Here is a 24,966-nt window from a genome sequence, read left to right as displayed (position 1 = left end):
GGTTTGATTATAGTCACTCTTTTAAGAAAACATTACTCTTTGAGGATAAGGAGAAAAATAAGGTTACTTTTTAAAATAGAAAAGGAAAAAACAAAACTAGCCTGCAAAGACATACACAAAGAACCTTCAAATAAAATGCTAATTGTGGTACCTCCTGAATTTATGATTTTTCTCACAATAGAGGTGTGTTTCTATACCAGATTCAGATGCCTTAAATAGCCTAAGTAATAAACTCTTCAGTTATTTCTGAGTTAGTTAGCTCTAGAATTATGGACACTTCCTTCCTGTTTACTAATCGTTATGCAGTTGGCAATGTCTTTATAACTCTGAAGCCTCCTCCTCAACCAGACCTCTTCTCACATGTATTAAAGACCTTGGAAGAGTGTGAATCTGAATTGCTCTCCTCCTCCTTCCCATCTGTCCAATTCTTAGTTGCCCACTTCCCTTGTGAAGCTTATCCTACCCACTTCTACCCACAGTGATTTAGAGATTAAAAATACTCTTGCACAATTTAGGTTATTATGGATTGTATTTTGAACATTATCTTATTAGTTTCTTTTACGTCTTTTCTGCAGTGTGTTCAGTCTTGGAGGGAAGAAGCTGTCTTTGACATTTTCTTTTTCTTTGTCCCTGCTTGCTGAGCACAGTCAGGACTGGTTATCCGGTGTTAATATAGTTGACTCAGCAGTCTTGACTTGATGCAACTGACTGTGTTATTCCATGTGCTGTAGGAAGCTTATCATCCAGACAGGATTAAATGTGTAAAAAATGTATTGGGGAAGTGCCTGTGAGAGAAAACGGGAAGGAAGCTGGGTGTGCCATGCTGGTCTGACCCTGAAAGAAGAGAGGAAGGGAAGAGGGTCACATGGAAGTGTCGTGGATGTCGAGCACTTTTTTTTTTTTTTTCTAATTCTTTTAACTTTATTCCCCATCCCGGTCCCCCCTCCCGCCTCCCTCTCCACCCGGTCGCTCGGGGTCGAGCACTTTTAAGGAAAGTTTGGCAAAGCCACCGGGGTGGCCTGAGCGCCCCCTTTCCCAGAAGCTGGCCTGCCTTTGGGTTCGTGCTGAGCTCAGTCATTAACTGGGAGCAGCCCATGGCAAGTGTGATCTTGGTGCAACCGCCTGGGACCCTTGGTCAATATGTTCCCTGATGTTGGAGCTCTGAGAGGTGCATTTTCATGGTCACCGCACTGTTATTTCAGATGAAAATTTAATGTACATAAACTCTGAAAAAGCTCTCTATTTCTACCATTTCCTTCTGCAGTTTTATTAAACTTCTTCAGAACATGGCTGCTGCTTTTCTTTATTTTGTAGAGTTCCATCCTACTTTTGATGTCCTTTATGTACCATTTTTAAAAAATCGAGAGTATAAACCCTCCAAGTAATTTACCATAATCACACAGTAGTTTCTTATAAGAAGGACATAAAAATTTTTTTAAGAATATGGAAGTTACTTTACATTTCCTTAAAAACAAAAGGGTATATCAGTTCACTTTTAAGTTGTTGCCAGGGGCTTTTTTTAAAGTGTTATATAAAAGGAAACTTAAATCTAGGAATCTTGCCAGCTATGTTAGATAAGAAAATTGCTTTGTGAGTGAATATTTGTGAGACATCTAGCCTTCTACATTTATCGTCACCAGTGTTTAGATGATTTCATATCACTGAATCTATTTTTAGAGCTTATGTTGATATTCCCTTTTTATCAGCATATAGGAAAAACTTAATAATTTTTTTTTAAGCTCCAAGTTTTTATTATTAGAATCTAGGCAAAAATGATCCTGTCAAATTTATTTATATATATGTATGTATATTTCCATATTTCTCTATATTTTTTAAACAATCTCAAACTTAGAAGAAAAGTTGCAGGTACAGAATTTTATTTTCCTGTACTATTTGAGAGTGATTCTCCAACATGATACGACATCACTCCCAAATATGTTAGGATGTTTTCTAACAAGCGAGAATATTCTCCCACATGACTTGAATACAGCGTCCAAATCAGAAGAGCAAACAGTGCTATATTGCTACCACTTAAGCCTTTAGTCTTTATTAAGGTTTCACTAATTATTTAAATATTATCCTGTATAGAGAAGGAATCTAGTTTACAATCACATATTTCCTTTGATTATCTTGCCTTCTTGATTTCTTTCTGTCTAGGACAATTTCTCATTCTTCCTTCACTTTATTGACCTGAAGATTACAGACCAGTCATTTTTTAGAATGTCCCTCAATTTCCTTTGCCTGTTTTTTCCTCATGGTTAGATTTAGGTTATACGTTTTTGGCAGAAATAACACAGAAGGAATTCTCTGCTCTTCTTTCTCCCAGGTAGCACACAGGTGTGGCTGCTTCCCCATTTTTACCTTGGTTGTATAAATAAGATATTGTTTACTAGGCTTCTCTGATATGAAGTTACTCTTTTTGCCTTTGTAATTGATAACTATTTTGTGTGACACAATTTGTAGCTATGTAAATATCTCATTCCTTATCAGACTTTCAATCTATTTATTACTACTGTAGTCACTTGGACTCGTGAATCTTCATTTTATTCAGGGGATTATATTCTGTCACTAGCATTATTTGTTTTGGTGCTCAGATTGTCCCCAATTAGACAGCAGGAGACTTTTAAGACCTTCAAGTGATAGATGTACTCTATCATTCTTAGAGCATTGCCTTTCTTTCTGCCTCAAAAAGATATGTCCCAAGATTTTTTTCTCTGCCCTAGTTCTACAATTAGCTATTTCTCCAAGGAGCCCTGTTTTCTTTAGTCAAAAATGGTAAGAAACCAAAATCTGCTAGGTGTATTCATTGCTTTGGGATGTCGTTTCTCACAAGTCACCACAGTGAACATGGCTGGGGAATATACATATAGACATACATAAGCATGTGTATGCACACAAACATACATTTTTATTGAGATATAATTCACATCCCATAAAATCCACCCCTTTGAATAAGTGGACAAGTTAGTGGTTTTCAGTATATTTAAGAGGTTATGAAAACATCACCACTATTTGTTTCTAGAATGTTTCCATCACTCCCCCAACATCCTGTGTCCATTACAAGTCTCTCCTCGTCGTCTCTGCCCTTAGCCCTCGACAGTCATTGACCTTTCTGTCTCTATAGGTTTGCCAACTTTTACTGTTGTTTGTTAATGTAGTTTGGTTGGTAACTTTCTTGCATTAATTCTGGGAAGTCTATATTTTTTGGAATTTGTGGCCACTGAAGTCTCCACTTGGTGATTAGCTAGTGTCTAGACAGAGATTTCCTTAAATGCCTGCAACCATAAGTTTCTCAGTCTTTGCCATGGGGCTGTGTGTGTGTATTTAGATATGTCTTCAGTATTCAATCAAGCAGTCAGTTGACTTTCTGCTTGTGTAGAATCTCATGGATAGCCAGAGGCAAGATTTTAAAACCATTTCAGGCCTTTCCTAAAGCATACACAAAGCTTTGGGCATCTCTAAAACCTTATGCATAGGTATGACCCTATAAATTCTCAGAAATATATCTGAGCCTTTCGTAGTCCTTATGGACATTAAGCCTTTTGATTAGTCTCTTGTCTGCTCCAACTTTCATTTATTACCATAGGCAGTCACCATGTTTAATGTGTCTGTAATTGTTTTTGACAAATGCCCCTGGGGAAAAGGCTTTCATCCTGAGTGAACCTTGCAGGTAGACTGGGGAATCAATAGACAGGTCAAATAATGATAATTTTCTGGAAGTGGATCTTTACAGGAAGCTCTAGTCCCATTTTGCTCCTTCTGGTGGCTGCCAGCCTGCTTGTTTTCACTGCAGAATGCAAGTTGTTAGTTTTCCATGTCATCATGTTGCTACAGAGCAGAGGATGGAACTATGGCAAGTTAAAAATGTCACCGAGTTCCTTGCTCTTACCAAAATTCAGTTGCATTTCCAGAATAAATGTCCCTCAGGCTGCTGCAAACCTTTGTTCAATATCCAGAGCTCTAAAAAGTTGATTGTAACAGTTTCTGCCATTTTTCTTGTTGTTAAGGAGAAGCGCATTTTTGGAGATCCTTACTTTGCCTTTTCTTTCTTCTTTTTTTTTGCTGATGTATACTGACCACATTTGTTTTTGTATTGGTTTATATGTGTTGAAAACCATGGATTCATAGAAATACTTCCAACTTCAGTCCAACACCAGAGGATTAATTCTAGTGTCCTGCATTTGTAATTCCCTTCTCTGACAATGAGAAACCCAGCTCCCATTATCCTTAAAAGATTAATCCATTAGATCAACATTTCTATGTGTGACCAGTCTCCCCTTGCTGCGATCTCTTCTCTCTTGCACAGAGAGCCTCTTTACCATGGTCACGCTGTAACGCCTGTGCCAGAATGTCACCCTGCATGGACTCACCTTGTCAGCCACCACTTCCCCACATTGATGGTCTTGTCATTCTGGTTAGGGTCTGATTTTCCATGTCAGCTTACCCTTCTCTGTGTCTTTCTTTCCCTAGTGGCATCAGGAAGGAAATGGGTAGAATAATGATGTTTTACAGATGAATTTTATTATTCTTTCTGTCTTTCCTGAGTTTTACTTGTGAGAGTTTATGAAGATATATTAGACTTATATTGGCATATCTGGCTTCAAAGAGTGAAAAGAAAAGGTACAACTTACCTATCTGAATAAACGTGTGAGTTTTTTGAGGGGGGCATCTATAGAAAACTGACCATTCTTAAGAAGTCAGTGAGCCTAAGAATCGATAAAATTTTAATAGTGAGTAAGACCCCTCTCAGATAGCTTCACATTCATTCTGAAGATGGCTCAAATGAGATATTTGGGAAAAGGGCATAGTAATCTTTCTTGATGTCAGCTTGTCATTGCTACCATTTATTCAGCACTTCACTGTTTATTGACTATGCCAAAGCCTTTGACTGTGTGGAAACAATAAACTGGAAAATTCTGAAGGAGATGGGCATACCAGACCACCTGACCTGCCTCTTGAGAAACCTGTATGCAGGTCAGGAAGCAACAGTTAGAACTGGAAATGGAACAACAGACTGGTTCCTAATAGGAAAAAGAGTCCGTCAAGGCTGTATACTGTCACCCTGCTTATTTAACTTATATGCAGAGTACATCCTGAGAAACGCTGGGCTGGAGGAAGCACAAGCTGGAATCAAGATTGCCGGGAGAAATATCAATAACCTTAGATATGCAGATGACACCACTCTTATGGCTGAAAGGGAAGAAGAACTGAAGAGCCTCTTGATGAAAGTGAAAGAGGAGAGTGAAAAAATTGGCTTAAAGCTCAACATTCAGAAAACTAAGATCATGGCATCTGGTCCCATCACTTCATGGCAAATAGATGGGGAAACTGTGGCTTACTTCATTTTTCTGGGCTCCAAAATCCCTGCAGATGGTGATTTCAGCCATGAAATTAAAAGACGCTTACTCCTTGGAAGGAAAGTTATAACCAACGTAGTCAGCAGATTAAAAAGCAGAGACATTACTTTGCCAACAAAGGTCCGTCTAGTCAAGGCTATGATTTTTCCAGTGGTCATGTATGGATGTGAGAGTTGGACTATAAAGAAAACTGAGCACTGAAGAATTGATGCTTTTGAACTGTGGTGTTGGAGAGGACTCTTGAGAGTCCCTTGGACTGCAAGGAAATTCAGTCAGTCCATCCTAAAGGAGATCAGTCCTGGGTGTTCATTGGAAGGACTGATGTTGAAGCTGAAACTCCAATACTTTGGCCACCTGATGCAAAGAGTTGACTCATTGGAAAAGACCCTGATGCTGGGAAAGATTGAGGGTAGGAAGAGAAGGGGACCACAGAAGATGAGATGGTTGGATAGCATCATCAACTCGATGGACATGGATTTGGGTGGACCCCGCGAGTTGGTGATGGACAGGGAGGCCTGGCGTGCTGTGGTTCATGGGGTTGCAAAGAGTTGGACATGACTGAGCGACTGAACTGAGTGTGTCCTGGGCACTCTGTTTAATTCTCAAATAAACTTGTGTGGTTTCTATTTTTACTTTTGTGTTATAGATTAAAGCATCTGTTCCACTTTGTCACAAAAGTCCTCAGAAGATTTGTCTATACTTGCTGTAACCCATTCTTCTTCTCCATCTGTCGTAAACTTGTATCGGTCAGGATTTCACCTGTATCACTGCTCTGAAAATGGTCTGGTCAGAAAACAAATGTAGTCCAAATCAGAAAGAATCATCATAGTCTTTTCTGTCTCGGTTAATAGTAACTCCAGGTACTCAGCTAGAAACCTTGAATCATCCTTGACTCTCCTTTCTTTCTCTTACACTATTTGTTAAAAGGATAGCAACCATTCCCTACCCATTACGGGCAGCAGCCCTAGGATGTCAACCCACTGTGTGGTTTGCAGATGTTAGGGTTACTAAGAAAGATACGACTGACACGGGCACTGAAAGGAGCAATGCATTACTCTCACAGAAAAGAGAGAGGCAAGTCAGCTTCAGCAGTGAGTGTCAGCCCCTGTGGTGAGTGAGTCCCATCTGTACTGTTGCAGGGAGATGGTCTGTGCTCCAGGGATGGGCCATGTTCCATCCTCACTGAGACTGTGGATAATAATGGTGGGGTTGGCCAGGTGCCATATGACACACACACTTCAGCAGAACAATGAAGTACACATCAAGCTAGAAAAGGAAAAGATACCCCCAAACATGACAGTAAGCTCAGTACAAGCTGTGAGGGCTTCTTATTTCCACGTGTGGAAACATTCCAGGCCTATGGTGCTTTTACAGCCATGCAAAGGTCGACAGGCCGTGCATGACTTCTTTCCCAATACCACACACCTGTCCCTTAGAAAGCCTTTTTGGCTCTGTTTTCAGAATATATGCAGGACCTGACTATTTAATCACTATCTCCACTGCAGCTATCCTGGTCTAAGCTATAATTATCTACCTGATCTTTCTGCTTCCAGTGGCTTTCTATACTATTCATTATAAAAACCAAAGTCTTTATAGTGATTTACAGGGCTGTGAATTTCATGTATTAGTATTCTTTCCATCATGTATTTTAACCCAGTCATACATGCCAGCTTTGCTCACACACTGGAGTTCTTGCATTGGTTATCCCCTCTGCTTGGAACAATCTTCTCCCAGAGATCTTTGTGGCTTGCTGTTTCACCTGTCTCGACTTCTTGATCAAGTGTTACTTTCTCAATATGGCCTGCCCTAACCACCTGGCTTAAAATTGCAATCTCCTCTTAACCCAGCACTTCTAGCCCTTTTCCCTGCTGTACTTTTTCCCACTGCACTTAATAATTTCAAACATACGTGTATGTATCTTTGTACCCATGTTGGTATTTATTTATTTAGGCTATTATATTTTTCCACTGAGAAGGCTTATTTTATGAGAGCAAAGATTTTTGGCCTTTTTGTTCACTGCTTAGATCACCCTTTCACATAGTAGACACTCAATAAATATTTGTTGCCTCGAAAGAATTGAAACTTAGGGAATTCTGGTAAATGGCAGAGCTGAAATTTGAAGTATTTGGCATTCAGATCCACTAGTAGAAAACCTATGATTAAGCTTTTTCTAACCCAGCAATCAATGATTTTAGAGTTATTGTCCCGGTCACTGTAGTTAGGGACTAATTTTATGATTCTAGCTAATCTGATAACCTAATAACTGTATTGCATTCATGGTGAAACACATGCTGAGTTTCACAGAAAATAGTGGTTAATGAATGGTTCAATACTGTGGACTACTGGTACTAAATAGTAAAGAAATAAATAAAACACGTCAGTGGTAATATTCTAAAGGTTTGCATGAAAAGGAATATGATCAGGAAATTGAGTACTGAAAATTTTTAATAAAATATTGATTTATAATCAAATTTTAAAACTTGGGGCTGCACTCACATTAAGTTTTCATTTACTTGATTGTTCTAATGTTTGTGGTCCTTCATAAAACTAATAATTTATTATTCCAATAAATAACAATATTGGTTTTATTAATTTAAAATGCTTTGTATTGATTAACTTTTTGTAGACTTTTTCAGAAATAAACAATTTCAACTTAATTTTGGATATGCCTGTGTGTTTATATGTGTGTGTGTCCAAAAAGATATGTAAATTCAAAAAGATATGTAGACATGGATAAATATAGTTATCAATACTCATATACACAGAGTCGATCCTCTTTATTCATAGATTCCATATTTTCAAATTCACCTACTTGCTACGATTTGTTTGTAACCTCAAAATTGATACTTTTGGTGCTTTTATAGTCATTCACTGATGTGCCTGTGCACAATGTCTGAGTCGCATGATGAGTGAGTATCTGCCGAGTTCAGATGCAACTAGGTAATGCTCTGCCTTCTTGTTTCAGCTTTCATACCACACACCAGTGTCTTTTTTGCGGTGTAGTTAGTACCTCGTTTTTTTGCTTTTGGTGATTTTGCTGTCGAAAGTGTTCCCCACGTGTCGTGCTGAAGTGCTGCCTGTTTTGCTAAGCACCAGAAGGCTGTGATGTGCCTTGTGGAGGAAATACGTGTGTTAGATCAACTTCATTCAGGCGTGAGTGAAACGCTGTTAGCTGTGATTTCAGCATTAATGAATCAACAATAAATATTTTAAAAGGTGTATTTAAGTAGAAACACGTGTAACATAAGGTTGTATATTGATCAGTTGCTGAAAGTGTTGTGACCAGAGTCTTGCAGAAGCCTAAGACACTGTATCCCCTAGGGATAGGAATTGAATATCTGCTCGATTCAGTGTTTGAAGAAACTTCATGAGAGTATAACTAGAGTAAGTAATGAGCATCAGCCATACATGTACAGTTTTTCCCAAGAAATTAGTTTTCATTAGTTGTCTGTTTTACTATTTGAATCATTATATTAAACTGCAGCTCAGTGTGTGTCTTATACATTTATATTCTAGAGATGTCACCCAAATTGAAATCTTAACATAAACCAGTGCTGTGTTCCATTCAGTGAAATGGAATGTTAGTAATAAGTCATTTTTTAAAACTTTAATTAAATTTTTTAAATTATGAAATATGTCATATTTTAAAATTCATCAAATTTTTTAAATTATGAAATATTTTAAAATATATTCAATTTTTATAATTATGCAACATATCATACATTCAAATGACTAAACATAATTTGTATTTATGATTTTGAAAAATCAATAATAGAAGCAACATCCCTGTACATACAATTTAGGAAATAAATCATTATCAATATCTTTGAATACTCCTAGGTGCTCATCTCAGATTCAGTGTTCCCTCAGCAAAGTCAACCACTGTCGTAAACTTTGTGTTAGCATTCCTCTTCTTTAACTAAAGCTCTCTCTGTGATTTGTTTCTGAACACTCATTGATTACATAGCAAAAAGAAAAATTTATGTTTTATCATTAGGTCTTTCTTTTGCTCACATAAACTGTACCACATATGTCAACAATCATTGAGATCTAGAGACTGTATACTGACAGTAGCTAAGGCCTTGGGCTCTGAAGCTAGGTCTTAGTTTGAAGACTGGAGCTGCCTGAGTTTGAATTCTGGCCTACTGCTTACTAACTGGGTGACCTGCACAAGCTGTTTACTTTTACTTTCCCTCAGTTTTTTCTTCTATAAAATGGGGATATTAAGAGTGCTGAACTCAGAGGGTTGTTGTAAGGGTTAAATAAATTACTTACATATCCTGGGTAGCTTAGCTGGTAAAGAATCCTCCTGAAATTCAGGAGACCCCAGTTTGATTCCTGAGTCAGGAAGATCCCCTGGAGAAGAGATAGGCTACCCACTCCAGTGTTCTTGGGCTTCCTTGGTAGCTCAGATGGTAAAGAATCCACCTGCAATATGGGAGACCTGGGTTCGATCCCTGGGTTGGGAAGACCCCCTGGAGGAGGGCATGGCAACCCACTCCAGTATTCTTGCTTGGAGAATCCCCATGGACAGAGGAGCCTGGCAGGCTGCAGTCCATGGGGTTGCAAAGAGTTGGATATGGCTGAGCATCTAAGTACCGCAACACAAATATCTGGGAAAATAGTAGTTATTAATAAATGTTACTTGTTATTTGTTAGAAAAATTAATGCTGAAGAATTATTTGAAAAGCCACTTATATTCTTGTGCTATATAGAGTAATCTTTTATTTAAATGTTATTCTACTTTTAGACAACCATGTGTTTTAATGATTCTTGTCACTTTGTGACCTCTTTTCATTTAGCTTATTGTAGCATTACTTAAAATAGTATTTCTTCGGTATCTCTTTTTTTGTCTCTCAGATTGTGTGAGATCAGATCTCTTTTTAGTTTGTAAGTGAATTTATTCTACATATTTTATATTTGGATTTTGCTCCCTAGCATATTCATTTAAGGGCTACTGAGCAATAATTCAAAGGCTGATTTGTTTATCTGTTTGTTTTGGTTTCATGTTGGCAGAAGTTCATTGTAGTGATAGATTTAACCGTTTATCTAAAATTAAAAAGTGAAAAATTGCTTTACATAAATGTCAAGCTCCTATTAAAGTGGGGAAATCTGAGTTAGTATTTCCTGTTCTCAGAGCTATATTAAGTTGTGAGACAATTCAATATTTAGGTTAAAGTTTAGAGAAACACTTAACAAGTCATGGTTAAAACTAATAAACTTAACTACTGTCTATTGATAGCCATTAAGTCAGCAACTACATCAGTACTTTAGTAGTATCAAGAGGCTGAATGGGACTCTGTTTTAGAAGTTTAATTCCTTCTTGCATGCCCACATAGCAGCCTTTCTGTCTTGTTAAAGAACATCTTCTGATTTTGTTCTTCCTGTGAGTCTGAACTTCCTTCATGTTTATTTGTGTGATTGTTGGATAAAATAGTGCAGTATGTTGCACATTTCTGAGACAAAAGAGAAACACCACTCTATATTTTCTGTATCAATCTGATAAAGACATGTAAATAAGAGTGTTTGGGGAGAAACAGGTTGTCGCGATAAGGCTTTAGACAATCTAGCTTTAAGAGTAAAAACTTTCCTTAGGGATTTTAAAATAATTCAAGAGCAGTAGTGTTTATTGTGTATTTTGGATTGGGAAAGAAAGTCTCACTACCCTGTGGAAAAGTATTTTCAAAGTTAGCATCTCTATTAACGCATAAGAGTTATTCACAAGGCAAAAAAAAAAAAAAATCAAGTGTTTTCCATATTAATTTTTTTCCATTAATTTTTAAGAATTTATTTTTAATTGGAGAATAATTAACTTCACAATGTTATGTTGGTGTCTGCCATACCATAGCGTGAAACAGCCATAAGTGTATATACATCTTCTTCCTCTTGAGCCTCGCTCCCACTCCACTCCCCCATCCTGTTCCTCTGGGTCATCACCGAGCGTCAGGCTGAACCCTCGTGTTACACAGCAACGTCCCACTAGCGAGCTGTTTCACACATGGTAGTATATATATTCCAGTGCTGCTCTCAATTTTTCCCAACCTCTCCTTCACCCACCATACTGATGTTAATAAGGAGAACCTAAATTATATGTACGTGGTAGCACCAACATGATTAAGCTTTAACAGCTACCTATGTTTTCTCATGTCTAAGTTTTAGCTTATAGTCTGTATGTTAATAAACATGCATATTACATAAAGAAATGAAAACTTCTGTTTCCCTAAACCCAGAAGTTATGGACTGAAAAATATTAACTTGTCCTTGATCAGACTGTCTTTTTTTTTTTTCTTGAGAGTATGCAGTCTGATTTTCCATGTTTATTGAACCCCAAGGCAAATCAGAAGATGGACCCTCTTATCTTACGTGGATCCAAACACATAAATGTCTAAGACGAATAATTCTGCACACAGTCTAAGTGAATGTCTTAGCCTGTTCTATTACAGGAGCGCCACTCACTGGGGGGCTTAAACAACAAACATTTACTACTCAGAGTCCTTGAGGCGGGGAAGCCTTGGCCACAGTGCTGGCAGTTTTCAGTGTCTGGTGAGGACTCACTTCCTGGTTCACAGATGGCCATCTCCTCACTGTGTCCACAAGTGGCAGAAGAGGTGAGGGAGTGCTCTTGAATCTTCTTCATAAGAACAGTTAATACCATTCATGAGAGCTCTACCTCAGGACCTAAACAACTCTAAATGGCCCCACATCGAAATAACCATTACTTTGGAGATTCAACATATGAATTCTGAGAGAACACAGTCTCTAGCAGTGATATAATATAATAGTCTCTGTATTTGAGAAGATTTGAGTTCAAATCCTGGCTTTAGCTGTTTGACCTTGCCCAGGTTAATTACCCTCTCTCAATATCACTTTTGTCATCTCACAGGCTTTGTGAGGATTGATTGAGAATGTGGGAAAGCATTTAGCACAGTGTCTGACATCGTCTGCCTTTGACCATGCAGCATGCCTGAAGAATCTCAGTATTCCTTCAAGAATGTGAGGCCAAGCTTGCAGCAATTCTGGTCACATCCTCTTCTTTGAGACTAAGACAGTAGCACCTTGTCTGAGATGCTTCCCTTGCCTTTATCTCCATTCCTTGCACTATGGCTTGGTTACGCACCCTTTCCCTCTGGCTGGAACTCATCTCACTGTGTACTTTCTCACTGTACTTGCTGAGTTCTTGATTCTGAGCTGAGGAACATAGACCATATATTTTCATCCTTGTGTGTACCTCAGCACAATGTTTGATTATATAATAGATACTCAGTAAGCAGTGACTCGCTGACTGAATATAAAAAATTCCCTTGGGACCCCAGCCAGAAGCATAGTCTGTGGTCCAGAACAGAGTGAAGAGAGTATAGGAACAACACTCCCCCCTGAAAGTTACAAAGTATTTTCAAATACACAGAAAAACTCAAAGAATTGTACAGTTTACATAAATCTATCACCTAGATTCTATAACTAATATTTTGTTACCTCTTTTATCAGATGTCTCTATCCGTCTACTCTTGGATTCGATTAATTAATCCATCTTAATACTTTAAAGTATCTTGGTTCAGGCATTTGGGGTAGGTCAGGCCTTGGGCTGTGGCAGTCTGGCTATGGTCTGAGACCCAGAAGGCTTCTGAAGCACTGGAGTGGAGCAGGCACTGGAGTCGGGTCTTCAGGAAGCTGGCCAGCCTCTCATGCAGTTTACCCACCACACTCTGTGTCCTGCTTCAGGAGCAAGCAAATGCATGCATGCTTCTCACAAGTGGAGTCCAGTCTTCACACAGCCCTCCTGTTAGTCCCGTTGTCCCTCCAACCAGCCACTGGGCTTATCTTCCCTGTGTTGGTCCCCAAGGTTGAGGCACCAGTATGTGGCTCAAACCATTCACTCCCTGGGAGGATCTCTTTCCTGTATAATTTCTACTTTCCTCTGAGTCTTCTCCAGGGGCACAGGTCTGATCACTTCTCTTCCCTTTCTACTTGATTCTGTGTGGATATTTCTTACAGTCTTAGTTGTACAGTAGTCTCTCTACCAATCTCCAGTTAGTTTTCAGTGAGAACTGTTCCACATATAGGTGTATTTTTTGATGTGTTCATGGGGGAGGTGAGAATCCTCCATTTTCATCTTCTCTCCACTTGGGCATGTTCTCAATGACCATTCATAGATATTTCTCTGTGATGTATCTTTTCAGATCTTCAGTCCATTTTTAAATAGGGTTTTTTATATAAAGTTGGAGGAATTCTTTCTATATTCTGTTCAAGACTTTGTTTAGATACATTTGCAAATATTTTCCCAGTCCTTAGTTTAACTATTTTCTTAATGGTATCTTTTTATCAGTGTTGTTGTTCAGTCACCCAGTCATGTCCAACTCTTTGCGACCCTATGGACTGCAGCACACCAGGCCTCCCTGCCCCTTACCATCTCCTGAAGTTTGCCCAAGTTCATGTTGATTGCATCGGTGATGCCATCCATCCATCTCATCCTCTGACACCCTTTTCTCCTTCTGCCTTTCATGTTTCCCAGCATCAGGGACTTTTCCAGTGAGTCATCTCTTCTCATCAGACAACCAAAATACTGGAACTTTAGCTTCAGTCCATCCAGTTGATCTCCTTTAAGATTGACTGGTTTATCTCCTTGCTGTCCAAGAGATTTTCAGGAGTTTTCTCTAGCACCACAGTTCAAAGGCATCAGTTCTTTAGCATTCTGCTTCTTTTTGGTCCAGCTCTCACAACCATATGTGACCACTGGGAAGACCACAACCTTGCTTGTACGGACCTTTGTCAGCAGACTCATGTCTCCGCTTTTCAGTTTCTAAATTTTGCTAATGTCTGTTGTATTCATTTATTTTTTTTAATAGTTAATACTTCTGTGCCCTGGCTAAGAAACCTTTGCCTTTACCAAGTTACAAAGATGTTCTGTCTTTTCCCTGAGTAGCTTTATAATTTTACTTTTATATTTAGGAGTATGGTATATCTAGAATTAATTTTTTCATATGAAATAAAGTTAGGGATAAAGGTTCATTAATTTCCCCCATATGGGTTCCAATTGTTTGAGCACATTTGTTGAAACAATTTCTATAGATTTACATTTTTATGTATGTAAAAATTTCTCCTTCCCTCACTGTTATCTTGGTAACCTTGTTGCAATTAAATGACTATATGAGGGTGGCTCTACTTCTAGACTTCTTACTCGGTTTTATTTATTTGTCTATACTTGTATCAGTTTTACATTGTCTTGGATATTGTACTTTTATACTAGGTGTAGTAAAGGCTTCTCTTCTGTTACTTTTTCCCTAGCATTTCTACTCTTGCTTTCTAGCTGTTAGAGTCATCCCAGTCTGTTCTCTGATTCTTCAAGCCAGCAAATCTATAGTTTAATATCCAAGTTTTATCCTTCCATTGTGGCACCATTGTCACATGGCCTCCAGAAAAAGCCATAAAAAATGAGAATTTTATTCAGTGTCATTACTGTCTTCCAAGTTTATTCTCCCCTCCAGTTTCTTCCTCCTGCTTTTTGCTCAGTGCTCTCAGATAGTTGTTTTATATATTTTGTCTGTATATAGATTAAAGTTATTACCAGAGGGAAGGTTGGTCCAATTCCTCCTCCGTTATAGTAGTGCTATTCAGTTGGTTTCTGAAAGTCAGTTTGAGCAGGCATCTGGCCAGGGAAGCAATTACAGTGAGGAGTGGGACAAGAACGTGTGGTGCAAAAGAGAGGCAAGTTTCAAATGGAGGGATAGGATTTGGTTCAGTTCAGTTAGAGGAGGTTTAGACTAAACCCAAAGAATGCTTGGAAGAACTCCAAGGGAAAGAACATACTAGAACATTGTGTTTTTCAAACTATGAATCATAAAATCGATTTATTAGGTGGCCTCTGAAAAGTCGTTTTTGTTGCTAACCTAATCCAAAGCAATAACATAATTAGAAAGTAAGATCGATATACTGCTGACATGTACTTTTATCCTCAGCTCTTCAGTTAGAGAATAGTTTGTGGGGTCACTGAATTCTGGTGGACTCCTCTGGTGGACTGTGGACCTTTATTTTATGTTGGACTTCTCTTGTAAAACAAATGTGCATGTATAGCAAATTGCGCATGTACATAGCACACTTCTCAGTAACTATTAAATATATAAAGATGGATCAAACATTTGTCAAAATTATGTCAGGACTGATGAAGCATGATTGCCTTTAGAGATCCCCAGTTTTAAGGAATCCTCAGCTTAGACTATCTTTTATGAGAAAGGGAAGCCTCAATGCTAATATGTGACATGATGTCTAATCAAGAAATCTCAGAGTTCCTTGTTCGTGGAAAAAGAAGTAATGGAGAACCATCAGGGATGTGCTAAATAAGGATAGTACTAGAACCTCTCCCCTCTTTCTTTGTTAATTGTTCCTTTTCTTTTCTCTCTGTAATCCTTGTGTGCGCACGCGCGCACACACACACACACACCCCCAATCCATGAGCTCTGGATAAAAGTACAAATAAGCACTCATAAATAAAACTATATAAATCAAAGAAAATTAAATAAATAAAAGGATGGTAGTCCATCTTTCAGTTTTTATAATTAGGCTGATCTTGGGAAACTGGTTATAATGAAGAAAAGCTTCCTTAAAATTCATTAGGAAATAGTTCCGTGATCTAATTTTTCTCTCATTAAATGAGGGTGTGATAATGTCATCATTGGCAGAAGGTTAAAAGATAGCAACAGTTCTTCAAAAGGCACTGGGAGAAAATACCGGTAATACATATGTCAGATAATGATTCTGTCAACAGAATGTATAAAGAATTTTCATGAATCGACAGTGATAAGATGAGCAACTGAATTAAACAAATGAACAAAACTCAAAGAGATAACCTCAAAAGAAGGTGTATTAGTTGCCTAAAAACACAGTATAAGACATTCTATGTCATTAGCCATCAGAGAAATTTAAGTCAAAAGCACAGGAATTAATAAAAGGAAAAAGACTGGCAATACCAAGTATTGACAAGAATGTGAGCAGTGAGTACTCATATTTTGCTGATTTGGAGGCAATAACTGAGCAATCACTTTGCAAAATAATCTGGCAATATCTTACAAAGTTAAACATGCACTTAGCATTTGAACTTTGAACCTCCACTCCTAGGTACTTACCCAAGGGACATGGAACAACAGACTGGTTTCAAATAGGAAAAGGAGTACGTCACGGCTGTATATTGTCACCCTGCTTATTTAACTTATATGCAAAGTACATCATGAGAAACGCTGGGCTGGAGGAAGCATAAGCTGGAATCAGGATTGCCGGGAGAAATATCAATAACCTCAGATATGCAGATGACACCACCCTTATGGCAGAAAGTGAAGAGGAAGTAAAGGGACTCTTGATGAAAGTGAAAGAGGAGAGTGAAAAAATTGGCTTAAAGCTTAACATTCAGAAAACTAAGATCATGGCATCTGGTCCCATCACTTCATGGCAAATAGGTGGGGAAACAGTGGAAATAGTGGCTGACTTTATTTTTGGGGGCTCCAAAATCACTGCAGATGGTGACTGCAGCCATGAAATTAAAAGACGTTTACTCCTTGGAAGGAAAGCTATGACCAACCTAGACAGAATATTCAAAAGCAGACATTACTTTGTCAACAAAGCTCCATCTAGTCAAGGCTATGATTTTTCCAGTGGTCATGTATGGATGTGAGAGTTGGGCTATAAAGAAAGCTGAGTGCAGAAGAATTGATGCTTTTGAACTGTGGTGTTGGAGAGGACTCTTGAGAGTCCCTTGGACTGCAAGGAGATCCAACCAGTCCATTCTAAAGCAGATCAGTCCTGGGTGTTCATTGGAAGGACTGATGTTGAAGCTGAAACTCCAATACTTTGGCCACCTGATGCGAAGGGCTGACTCATTGGAAAAGACCCTGATGCTGGGAAAGATTGAGGGCAGGAGGAAAAGGGGACGACAGAGGATGAGATGGTTGGATGGCATCACCAACTCAATGGACATTGGCTTGGGTGTACTCCGGGAGTTGGTGATGGACAGGTATGCCTGGCATGCTGTGGTTCATGGGGTCGCAAAGAGTCAGACACGACTGAGCGACTGAACTGAACTGAATGAAAATCTATGTACACAAGAAGCAGCCTTGTGTTTACAAACCAGCTTTATTTGTACCAGCCCCCATCTGGGGGAAAAAACCCATATGTTCACCAGTGGGGGAGTGGATAGACCAATTGTGGTATACTTATACAGTGGAATACTCCTCAGTAGTAAAAGTGGATGATTTACTGATGTATTCAACAACATTGAAGGATCTCAGAAACATTATGCTGAGTGACAAAAGTCAGACACAAAAGAGTATATATTAATCCATTTTTATGAAATTCTTCTAAAAATGCAAAGCTAATAATTGTGAAAAAAATCAGCTCACTGGTAGCCTGGGTGGAGGTGGTTTGACTTCGGAGAGTCATGAAGGACGTTCTAGAATGATATAAATATTCTATAATGTCAGAGTTACATGAATGACTCAACATAAGGAACTGTGAAATTAAAAGGTATGCATTTCATTGAATAGAAGCTATATTTCCATAAAGATTTTTTAATTAAAAAAAAAAGAATTCTAGTCCTTATACCCTGATTACCTTGGCATATGGAAGATATGATAACTGTTCCTCGTTATCTTTGATAACCATTGCCCTGGACAGAGAGAATTTTTATACTTAAAAAATCACAGTGCACTGTATTATATTAAGTACATTAAATGGAGATGCCTTCACTAAAATGAAGTGCCACAGATAGATAGGATACATGGAATGGGGTACATGTCCAGGATTTAAACAGCACAGTTGGGGTTGTTTGTATTTTAAAAATAAATGGGAGAGCACCTGAATTATTTTTTGTTGTTGTTGTTTTAAACCAGGGGTCAGTAAACTATAGCTCTAGCCCACACTGTCTACCTTTTACTACCCTGGAGCCATAAATGGTTTTTATATTATAAAGGGTTATATAAGAAAAGAAAAATAGTATACAACAGATATGTAAGTGTCCCTCAAAGTCTGAGAACATGTAGAGGCCAGAGAGGGTGATTTGAGGCGGGGAGTCTATTAGGTTATGGTATCTGTGCTACAGGGTTCCCCCATATGGTGCATTAGAATTCCCACATCCACTGTAGAACCCTTCTACCCTCCTCCACCTTTTGCTCTTGCCTCCCATAGTCTTGTGTGCCTGACCACAAACCATAATGGATCTTTAAAAATTAATTTAGGTGCTCTGAGCATCTTTTTATTCCAGATTCTAAAGATGAACCTGGGAATAATGGGCCATCTAGAATTGCTTTAGGAAGTGTGCGGCCTCTTTGAAGGACTCCACTGTGCTAATGGCTGCACATTCAAGATGAGGGATCAGTGAAATTGTGCTGGACAGGCCAGGGATAAGAACAAGTAGCAGCGTGCTGTGAACTAGCACTTAGGTTAAAATCTGTGAATGTTTATAATATTTCTTTCCTTTCATCTTTTCTCTAGGCCTACTCTGTCTATGACGAAGACATTGGCTACTGTCAAGGACAGTCTTTTCTTGCTGCTGTATTGCTGCTACATGTAAGTAATTTTCCAGGTAATAAATGGCATAGTGCTGCCAAATTCATTGTATTTTCTGCTCGTTTTTTTTTTTTTTTTTCTCCCTTCTTATTCTCCATTTACCTGATGGAGATTACACATGGCATTTCTTTTTAAACCTGTACTTTTGGTGAGAAAATAAGAGATCTGATGTCAAGAACATGACAGTTAGTTTCTCAGTAGAATTAATTTTGTGGGCTGGTAGGGAGTAAATTGCTTATTTGGAGTTATTTTTAACTAGAACCCACTAGGGTTGAGGAAGTCAATGTATCTGCCCAAATGTGAGCAGGACCAGGAGCATCATGAAGGAATGTGACAAGGAAGTCTTTTACCTCTTCTGTGATTTATTTTTGTACATTCTCTTTCTTCTTAGTCACCTTCATTTGACAGAACATTTATTGAGGATCAGTTGTCAGTACTGGGCTAAGATGTAGGATTACAAATATGAATAATTTATTGTTTGTGTTTTCAAAGGCCTTAGGGCTGGAATGGGGCACAGGTAATGTAGGCACATACCTATTATTTTAATTCTTTTTATGTATCTTCATTATTTTTGTGATGATCACTATAGAGGACTTATGGTGTGCTAAGTGAAAGCGATGCACAGAATAAGAGAAGAGAGGAGAACTTTCAGAAAAGACTTTCTAGAAGAGGTGGTAGCTTTGCCAAGACATAAATGAGGTTGGGGGAAGACAAGATAGATAAGAGGAGTAGAGATTGCTTGGTGAGCAGATGTATGGCAAAACAAAGGGCACAATATATAAAGGGAACAGTGAAATGACAGTTTCTATATCATTGCTATAGAAAGTGTATGCAGAGAAAGATATGTGAGATAAAAATGGACACATGGGCAGGGAACAAATCATAAAGACTTAATATCAAGAAATGTAGGCTTTATTCTTTAGAGGCTTTATTCTGTACCTAATGAGGAGCCATAATCAGTTTGAAGCAAGGGAATGACAATCTGATTTTCATTTCAGATAAATTCTTATATCCACGTGGAGGATGAAACTGAAAAGAAGCATGCAATAGCAGAGATACCAGTTAGGAGATAGCAATCTAAATGAGCGCTGTTGAGACTTAGAGAAAAAGAAAGAATCATTTTTCTGCAGGCAAGATTGGTAGGTTTCATGGATGGAATGACAGAGGAAGGGTCAAAGGTAGCCTGTCTTGTTTTCGTTGCTTAAGCGACCGGGTAAATTTCGGTATTTTGAGCTGAGGTAGAAAACACATCCATTGAGATTGAATAGAAGCAAAAAGGTTAGGAGTTGATGATGAATTTAGTTTTAAAATTTTGGAAAGGGAGGGTATTTGAGGGCCATCTGAGTAGTTGTCCAGCAGCCAGCTGTATACTGGAGACTGACTCTGGGGAGAAATCAAAGTTGAAATGATGAGAGTCGATCAGATCATTTCAGAAAAATAAATAGAAGAAAAACAGAATAGAACCCAGGAATGCCAATTATTTAAAGAGCTGATGAGGAAGAGGGATCTCTGAAGAGTTTCTTGATTTTCAACAGAGAAGCAGCATTGTATAATGTCAGATGCAGCAAAGAGGACCAAGTTTAAAACAGAAACTTTTTTTTTTTACGGTTTGCATTCTGAAAATGAAGAACAATTATAGTAGATTCATGGTCCTAATTCTGATCATTTGACTTAAATGAAAAAAAAAATAATATACTGTTGTTCTATTGTGATTATTCACTCTAGCTTTGATTTCAATTTCTTTCTCTGTGGCATTATCATCTATTTATGGTGTTTTGATGTTCTCTTACTGTCCTTTTATTGTCATCTCCACAGACCACCTTCTTGAGATTTCCTGTGATAATCAAGTACTTTATAGTCATAAATTCTTGGGCCCTTAGTTCTATTACTAACGCCCCCTAGTAGATCTAGAATAGTCATGTCCCTACACAAGGGGCTGGAGGCTGGAAGCAGTGATAGTTGTTTTCATCAAGGTTCAAAACCATCATTTTTCTAAAAGGAGCTTTCATGATCGCTCTGATGAGAAGCTTATGTTCAGGCCACAGATAGTGAAGCTTCGTCTTCTACAAAGTAGTCTTTGAATATGTCATAGTTTAGCATTTTAGGCCTGTGAAACACATATCTATTAGACCTGTGAAACACATATCTATTAAACCTCAATGAGAAGAATATCACTTTAGGAAATCTGTTCTGAGACTTAACAGAAGTTTAGTTAACTGTAAGTTCATGTTTAGTTGGACACATTTTCTCCCTGAAAAAAAGAGAGTGATTCAAATAGCTAAGAAACTCAAATAACCCAGATTTTTTTTTTACATTATCTGCTCTTCTATTATAAAGGTCGTGGAAAGTCAGCTATTGTAAACATACTCAACAAAATTGTCTCCAAAGTGTGTCACAAGATGAATAGAAATGTAGTCTAGTTTCTACACTTTCTACATTAATAGAACTACGCAGTTGTTGTCATGGCTTATAAAAATAACTGGAGATATAGAAATGCCTTCAGAATCCTGGAGGAAAGATAAACTGATAATCAATGTTAGTGAAAAACAGATTAGATTGTAATTTTATTGAAAATACCTGTGATAATTCTATTAATCAGCATATTTCATTGGAAGACCAATATATCCATTAACCAATTTGAATAAGAGAAGCTAACTATAATTTTTTCTTTTCTGTATTTCATGTTGTCCCCATGGTATAAATAGGTAAAAGAATAGAGTCTAGCTTAAACAATTCATCAAATACACTATCTCGGATTCCAGGGAGATACGTTATTAGGGCCTTACTGACTAATTTTTCATCAGTTACATAAGCAGTGGCTTCTTTTTGCTGCCACATATCCTTTGGCAGCTCCACATTAATCATTGTCAGAAGCAGCTTCTTTCTGGGATGCTGTCTTCCTCACCCATGGTCATTTATATTTCACGTTCACTGCCTAAGAGGAAAGAAAGACCAAAAATGAAAGTAGGTTTAAGAACCAAAATTTAGAATTTTAAAGTTTTTCCATGTCTGAATAGTTTTAAGAAATAAATATCTTTTCCTGGTGCTTGGAAATTTTCAGATGCTTTGATAATGTTCTTTGTAACTTGTAGTAAAGCACTGGAAGAATTAAATGTTTATCACATAGATGCTGTTACATCCATTGATGGAATTATAAGAAATTTATCATTTATAGTTCAAAAAAGCTGTTACACCACAGATTGCTTGTAATCATAGTGTTTGCCTTTAAAGTCAAATATGCAATAATTATTGCTAATATCATTATATTATTAGTATAATAAATAATATCTTTTGAACATTCATTTATTCTAAATACTATGTAAAGTATTTTGGATAATTTTTAACTCTAGTATATTTCTCTCATATGTTTATTGTCAGCTTTAAAGTTTTTTTTAATCAAACATACTTTTTTAGACTTTCAGAAGATTGTGCTCCTTTTTAAGGTTAAATCACTGTGTGTGTGTGTATATATATACATAATATCAGCATGTATGGAAGCTTTCCAGCTGCAAAAAAGATTATTTTTGGAAAAGCCAGAATGTTTAAAAGTATTGCATTTTTTCAAAAACTGTAACTAGGCACAACTCCTTTGGAAACCAGTTTTGCTTTATCTGATAAAGATATGCATACCAGTTAGTTCCACTCTCAGTATATACTTTAGTCAAATTTAAGAACCTGTATACTGGTGGCTCAGATGGCAAAGAATCTGCCTGCATTGTGGGAGACCTGGGTTTGACCCCTGGGTCGGGTAGATCCCCTGGAGAAGAAAATGGCTACCCACTCAAGTATTCTTGCCTGGAGAATTCCATGGACAGAGGAGCCTGGCGGGCCACAGTCTATGAGGTTGCAAAGAATAGAACATGACTGAGTAATTAACACTTTCACTACTTTTACACTAGAATCATGTATTAAAATAGGATCATAATTACAGTTTATACTATAGGATCAGTGTTTATAATGATCACACAACTCAAATGCCCATTATTATAATGTCTAATTTTACAATTGTAATTAGACATCAAAATGGATAAATTGTGGTTTATTCATATTATGGGACACTATACAGCAATGAAAGAAATGTTTTGCACTACATGCTTGCATGCATGCTAAGTTACTTCAGTCATGGCTTACTCTTTGTGACCCCGTGGACCGTAGCCCACCAGGCTTCTCTTCCCATGGGATTCTCCAGGCAAGAATACGGGAGTGGGTTGCTATGCCCTCCTCCAGGGGATCTTCTGACCCAGGGATCGAACCCGCATCTCTTACATCTCCTGCATTGGCAGACAGATTCTTTACCACTAGCACCACCTGGGAAGTTACTATACTACATGGGCTGTTGTGAATGACTCATACAAGCATCAAGTTTAGTAAGAAAGCAAATTACTGGTATCATTTGGTATGATTCCATTTAGTATAATTCAATAACGACAAAAGTAAACTCTGTTTTTTTTTAGGATGCTATATAGATGGAAAATACAGATAATACCAATGAAGTCAATACAGTTAAAGTCAGGATCTTGACCTTCCTGGAGAAAGTTGGAATCATGACTGGGAAGGGACACATAGGGATCTTCAGGAGTAAATAATATTCTAGCTCTTAACCTGTTTATACTTCTTAATCATTTATTCTATGAAGTAAAATCTTAACTTTTATGTCTTTTTCTGTGTGCTACATTTAAAAATAATATAAGATTTAAAAATTACAAATCTTTGTAATGTCCCCCCCCCCCAAAAAGAAAAAACAAATGAGCTTTGGGTAAGATTTAACCAATAAACTTAAGAAATGAGAAGTAGAGCTACTTCTTAGTTTTCCTGAACATAAAGATTCTACAAAATCCGAGGTAACAAAACAAAGGCTTCCTAGTGTCTTTATATGCTTATATAAGTAAAAATATTTGCGCCATGATATTATATAGGAATCTTTCTGCTACATGTGACATAACATGAACTCAAAGTAGTTTAAATTTAAAAGGAAATATATTGGCTCACATAACTGGGAAGTCCAGAGCAGAGATGATTTTGATACGCTTGATATTCCAGAGTTCATATTTTGTCATCGGAAATCTGCATCTCTTTATCTCTGTTGTGCTTAGAGTTTCTTGCTTTAACTTACAAAGGCAGAGCAGAAAGTGGGCAGTTTGTCTGCAACTTGGCCTGTCTTCATATCTTTTCAGTTTTACAGCTTCATTCAGAAGGCATCATGTTTATCTTTTGCTATAGCTTCTGCACTTAAACAGAACAAGCAAGCAAAAACCCTGGAGGATCCTGCCCTTGGGGGTCTGCCATTCTTGAGTTGGTTACTGAGGTCAGGAAGTTCCAGTGTTCTGATGGGCCTGGCCCAGGTCTTAAGTTCACCTCTGTGCTGGTAATGATCTGGGTCAACCCCTCCTGAAAAATGAAATGGTGTTCCTATAAGAAAGGAGATCTTGACATAAGATGATAGGAAGGTAGAATGCTAGACATATACATCCCATTATCTTGTAGTGATTCTTTGCTATAAGAGTTTGAGTTTATTTTTAATAAGCCCTTCTTTACTTCCAAATCACTTCTTCCTTATAAACTCAAGAGATTTTTCCTGTTCTCTGTTAATTTTTGCATCAGTGCTTCAGAGTCATTCCTCAGCATTTTCTCCCTGTGTCCTGTAAATACAATCAAGGCATTTTGCCTTAAGAAAAAAATCCTCTTTTGATCCTCCCATTTAGCTCTCTCAGACGTCTTTGTCCTTTCAAAGCCGAATTCCTTCAAAGGATTATAAAAAGCACAGCTATGAATTTAAATTGTGGGTTAATACCTTTCAAGTTACATGACCTTGGGGAAGTTCCCTGAGATTGAAGAATCAGTTTCTTCATTTATAATATAAAGTGAAAATAATATTATCATCCTCCTTGGGTTTCTATGAATGTTGAATACCATGCATTATAAGTGTAGTTTTATTTTGTATCTGGTGCAGAAAGAATATAACCATGGGATTAAGTCCAGACTTTATGTAATAGATATATAGTTATTGGCAAATCACTTAACTTCCTTGAACCTCACTAGTCTAATATTTAAAATGTGGAAC

At 37.7% G+C, this 24,966-nt stretch overlaps 1 protein-coding gene across 3 annotated transcripts in view; it reads left to right on the top strand.

Annotated features, from left to right (window-relative positions):
* RABGAP1L (RAB GTPase activating protein 1 like) overlaps positions 1-24,966 on the top strand; it is a 677,279-nt gene that overhangs the window by 401,129 nt on the left and 251,184 nt on the right. For all 3 annotated transcript variants that reach the window (XM_020902280.2, XM_070474047.1, XM_020902281.2), the window contains exon 15: positions 18,831-18,905. In XM_020902280.2, the coding sequence (XP_020757939.2) occupies positions 18,831-18,905 (75 nt within the window). The remainder of the gene's footprint in view (positions 1-18,830; positions 18,906-24,966) is intronic.

Source organism: Odocoileus virginianus, chromosome 11 (assembly GCF_023699985.2).
Source record: "Odocoileus virginianus isolate 20LAN1187 ecotype Illinois chromosome 11, Ovbor_1.2, whole genome shotgun sequence".
NCBI classification, from domain to species: Eukaryota; Metazoa; Chordata; class Mammalia; order Artiodactyla; family Cervidae; genus Odocoileus; species Odocoileus virginianus.
This window is presented reverse-complemented; position numbering and strand designations above follow the sequence as displayed.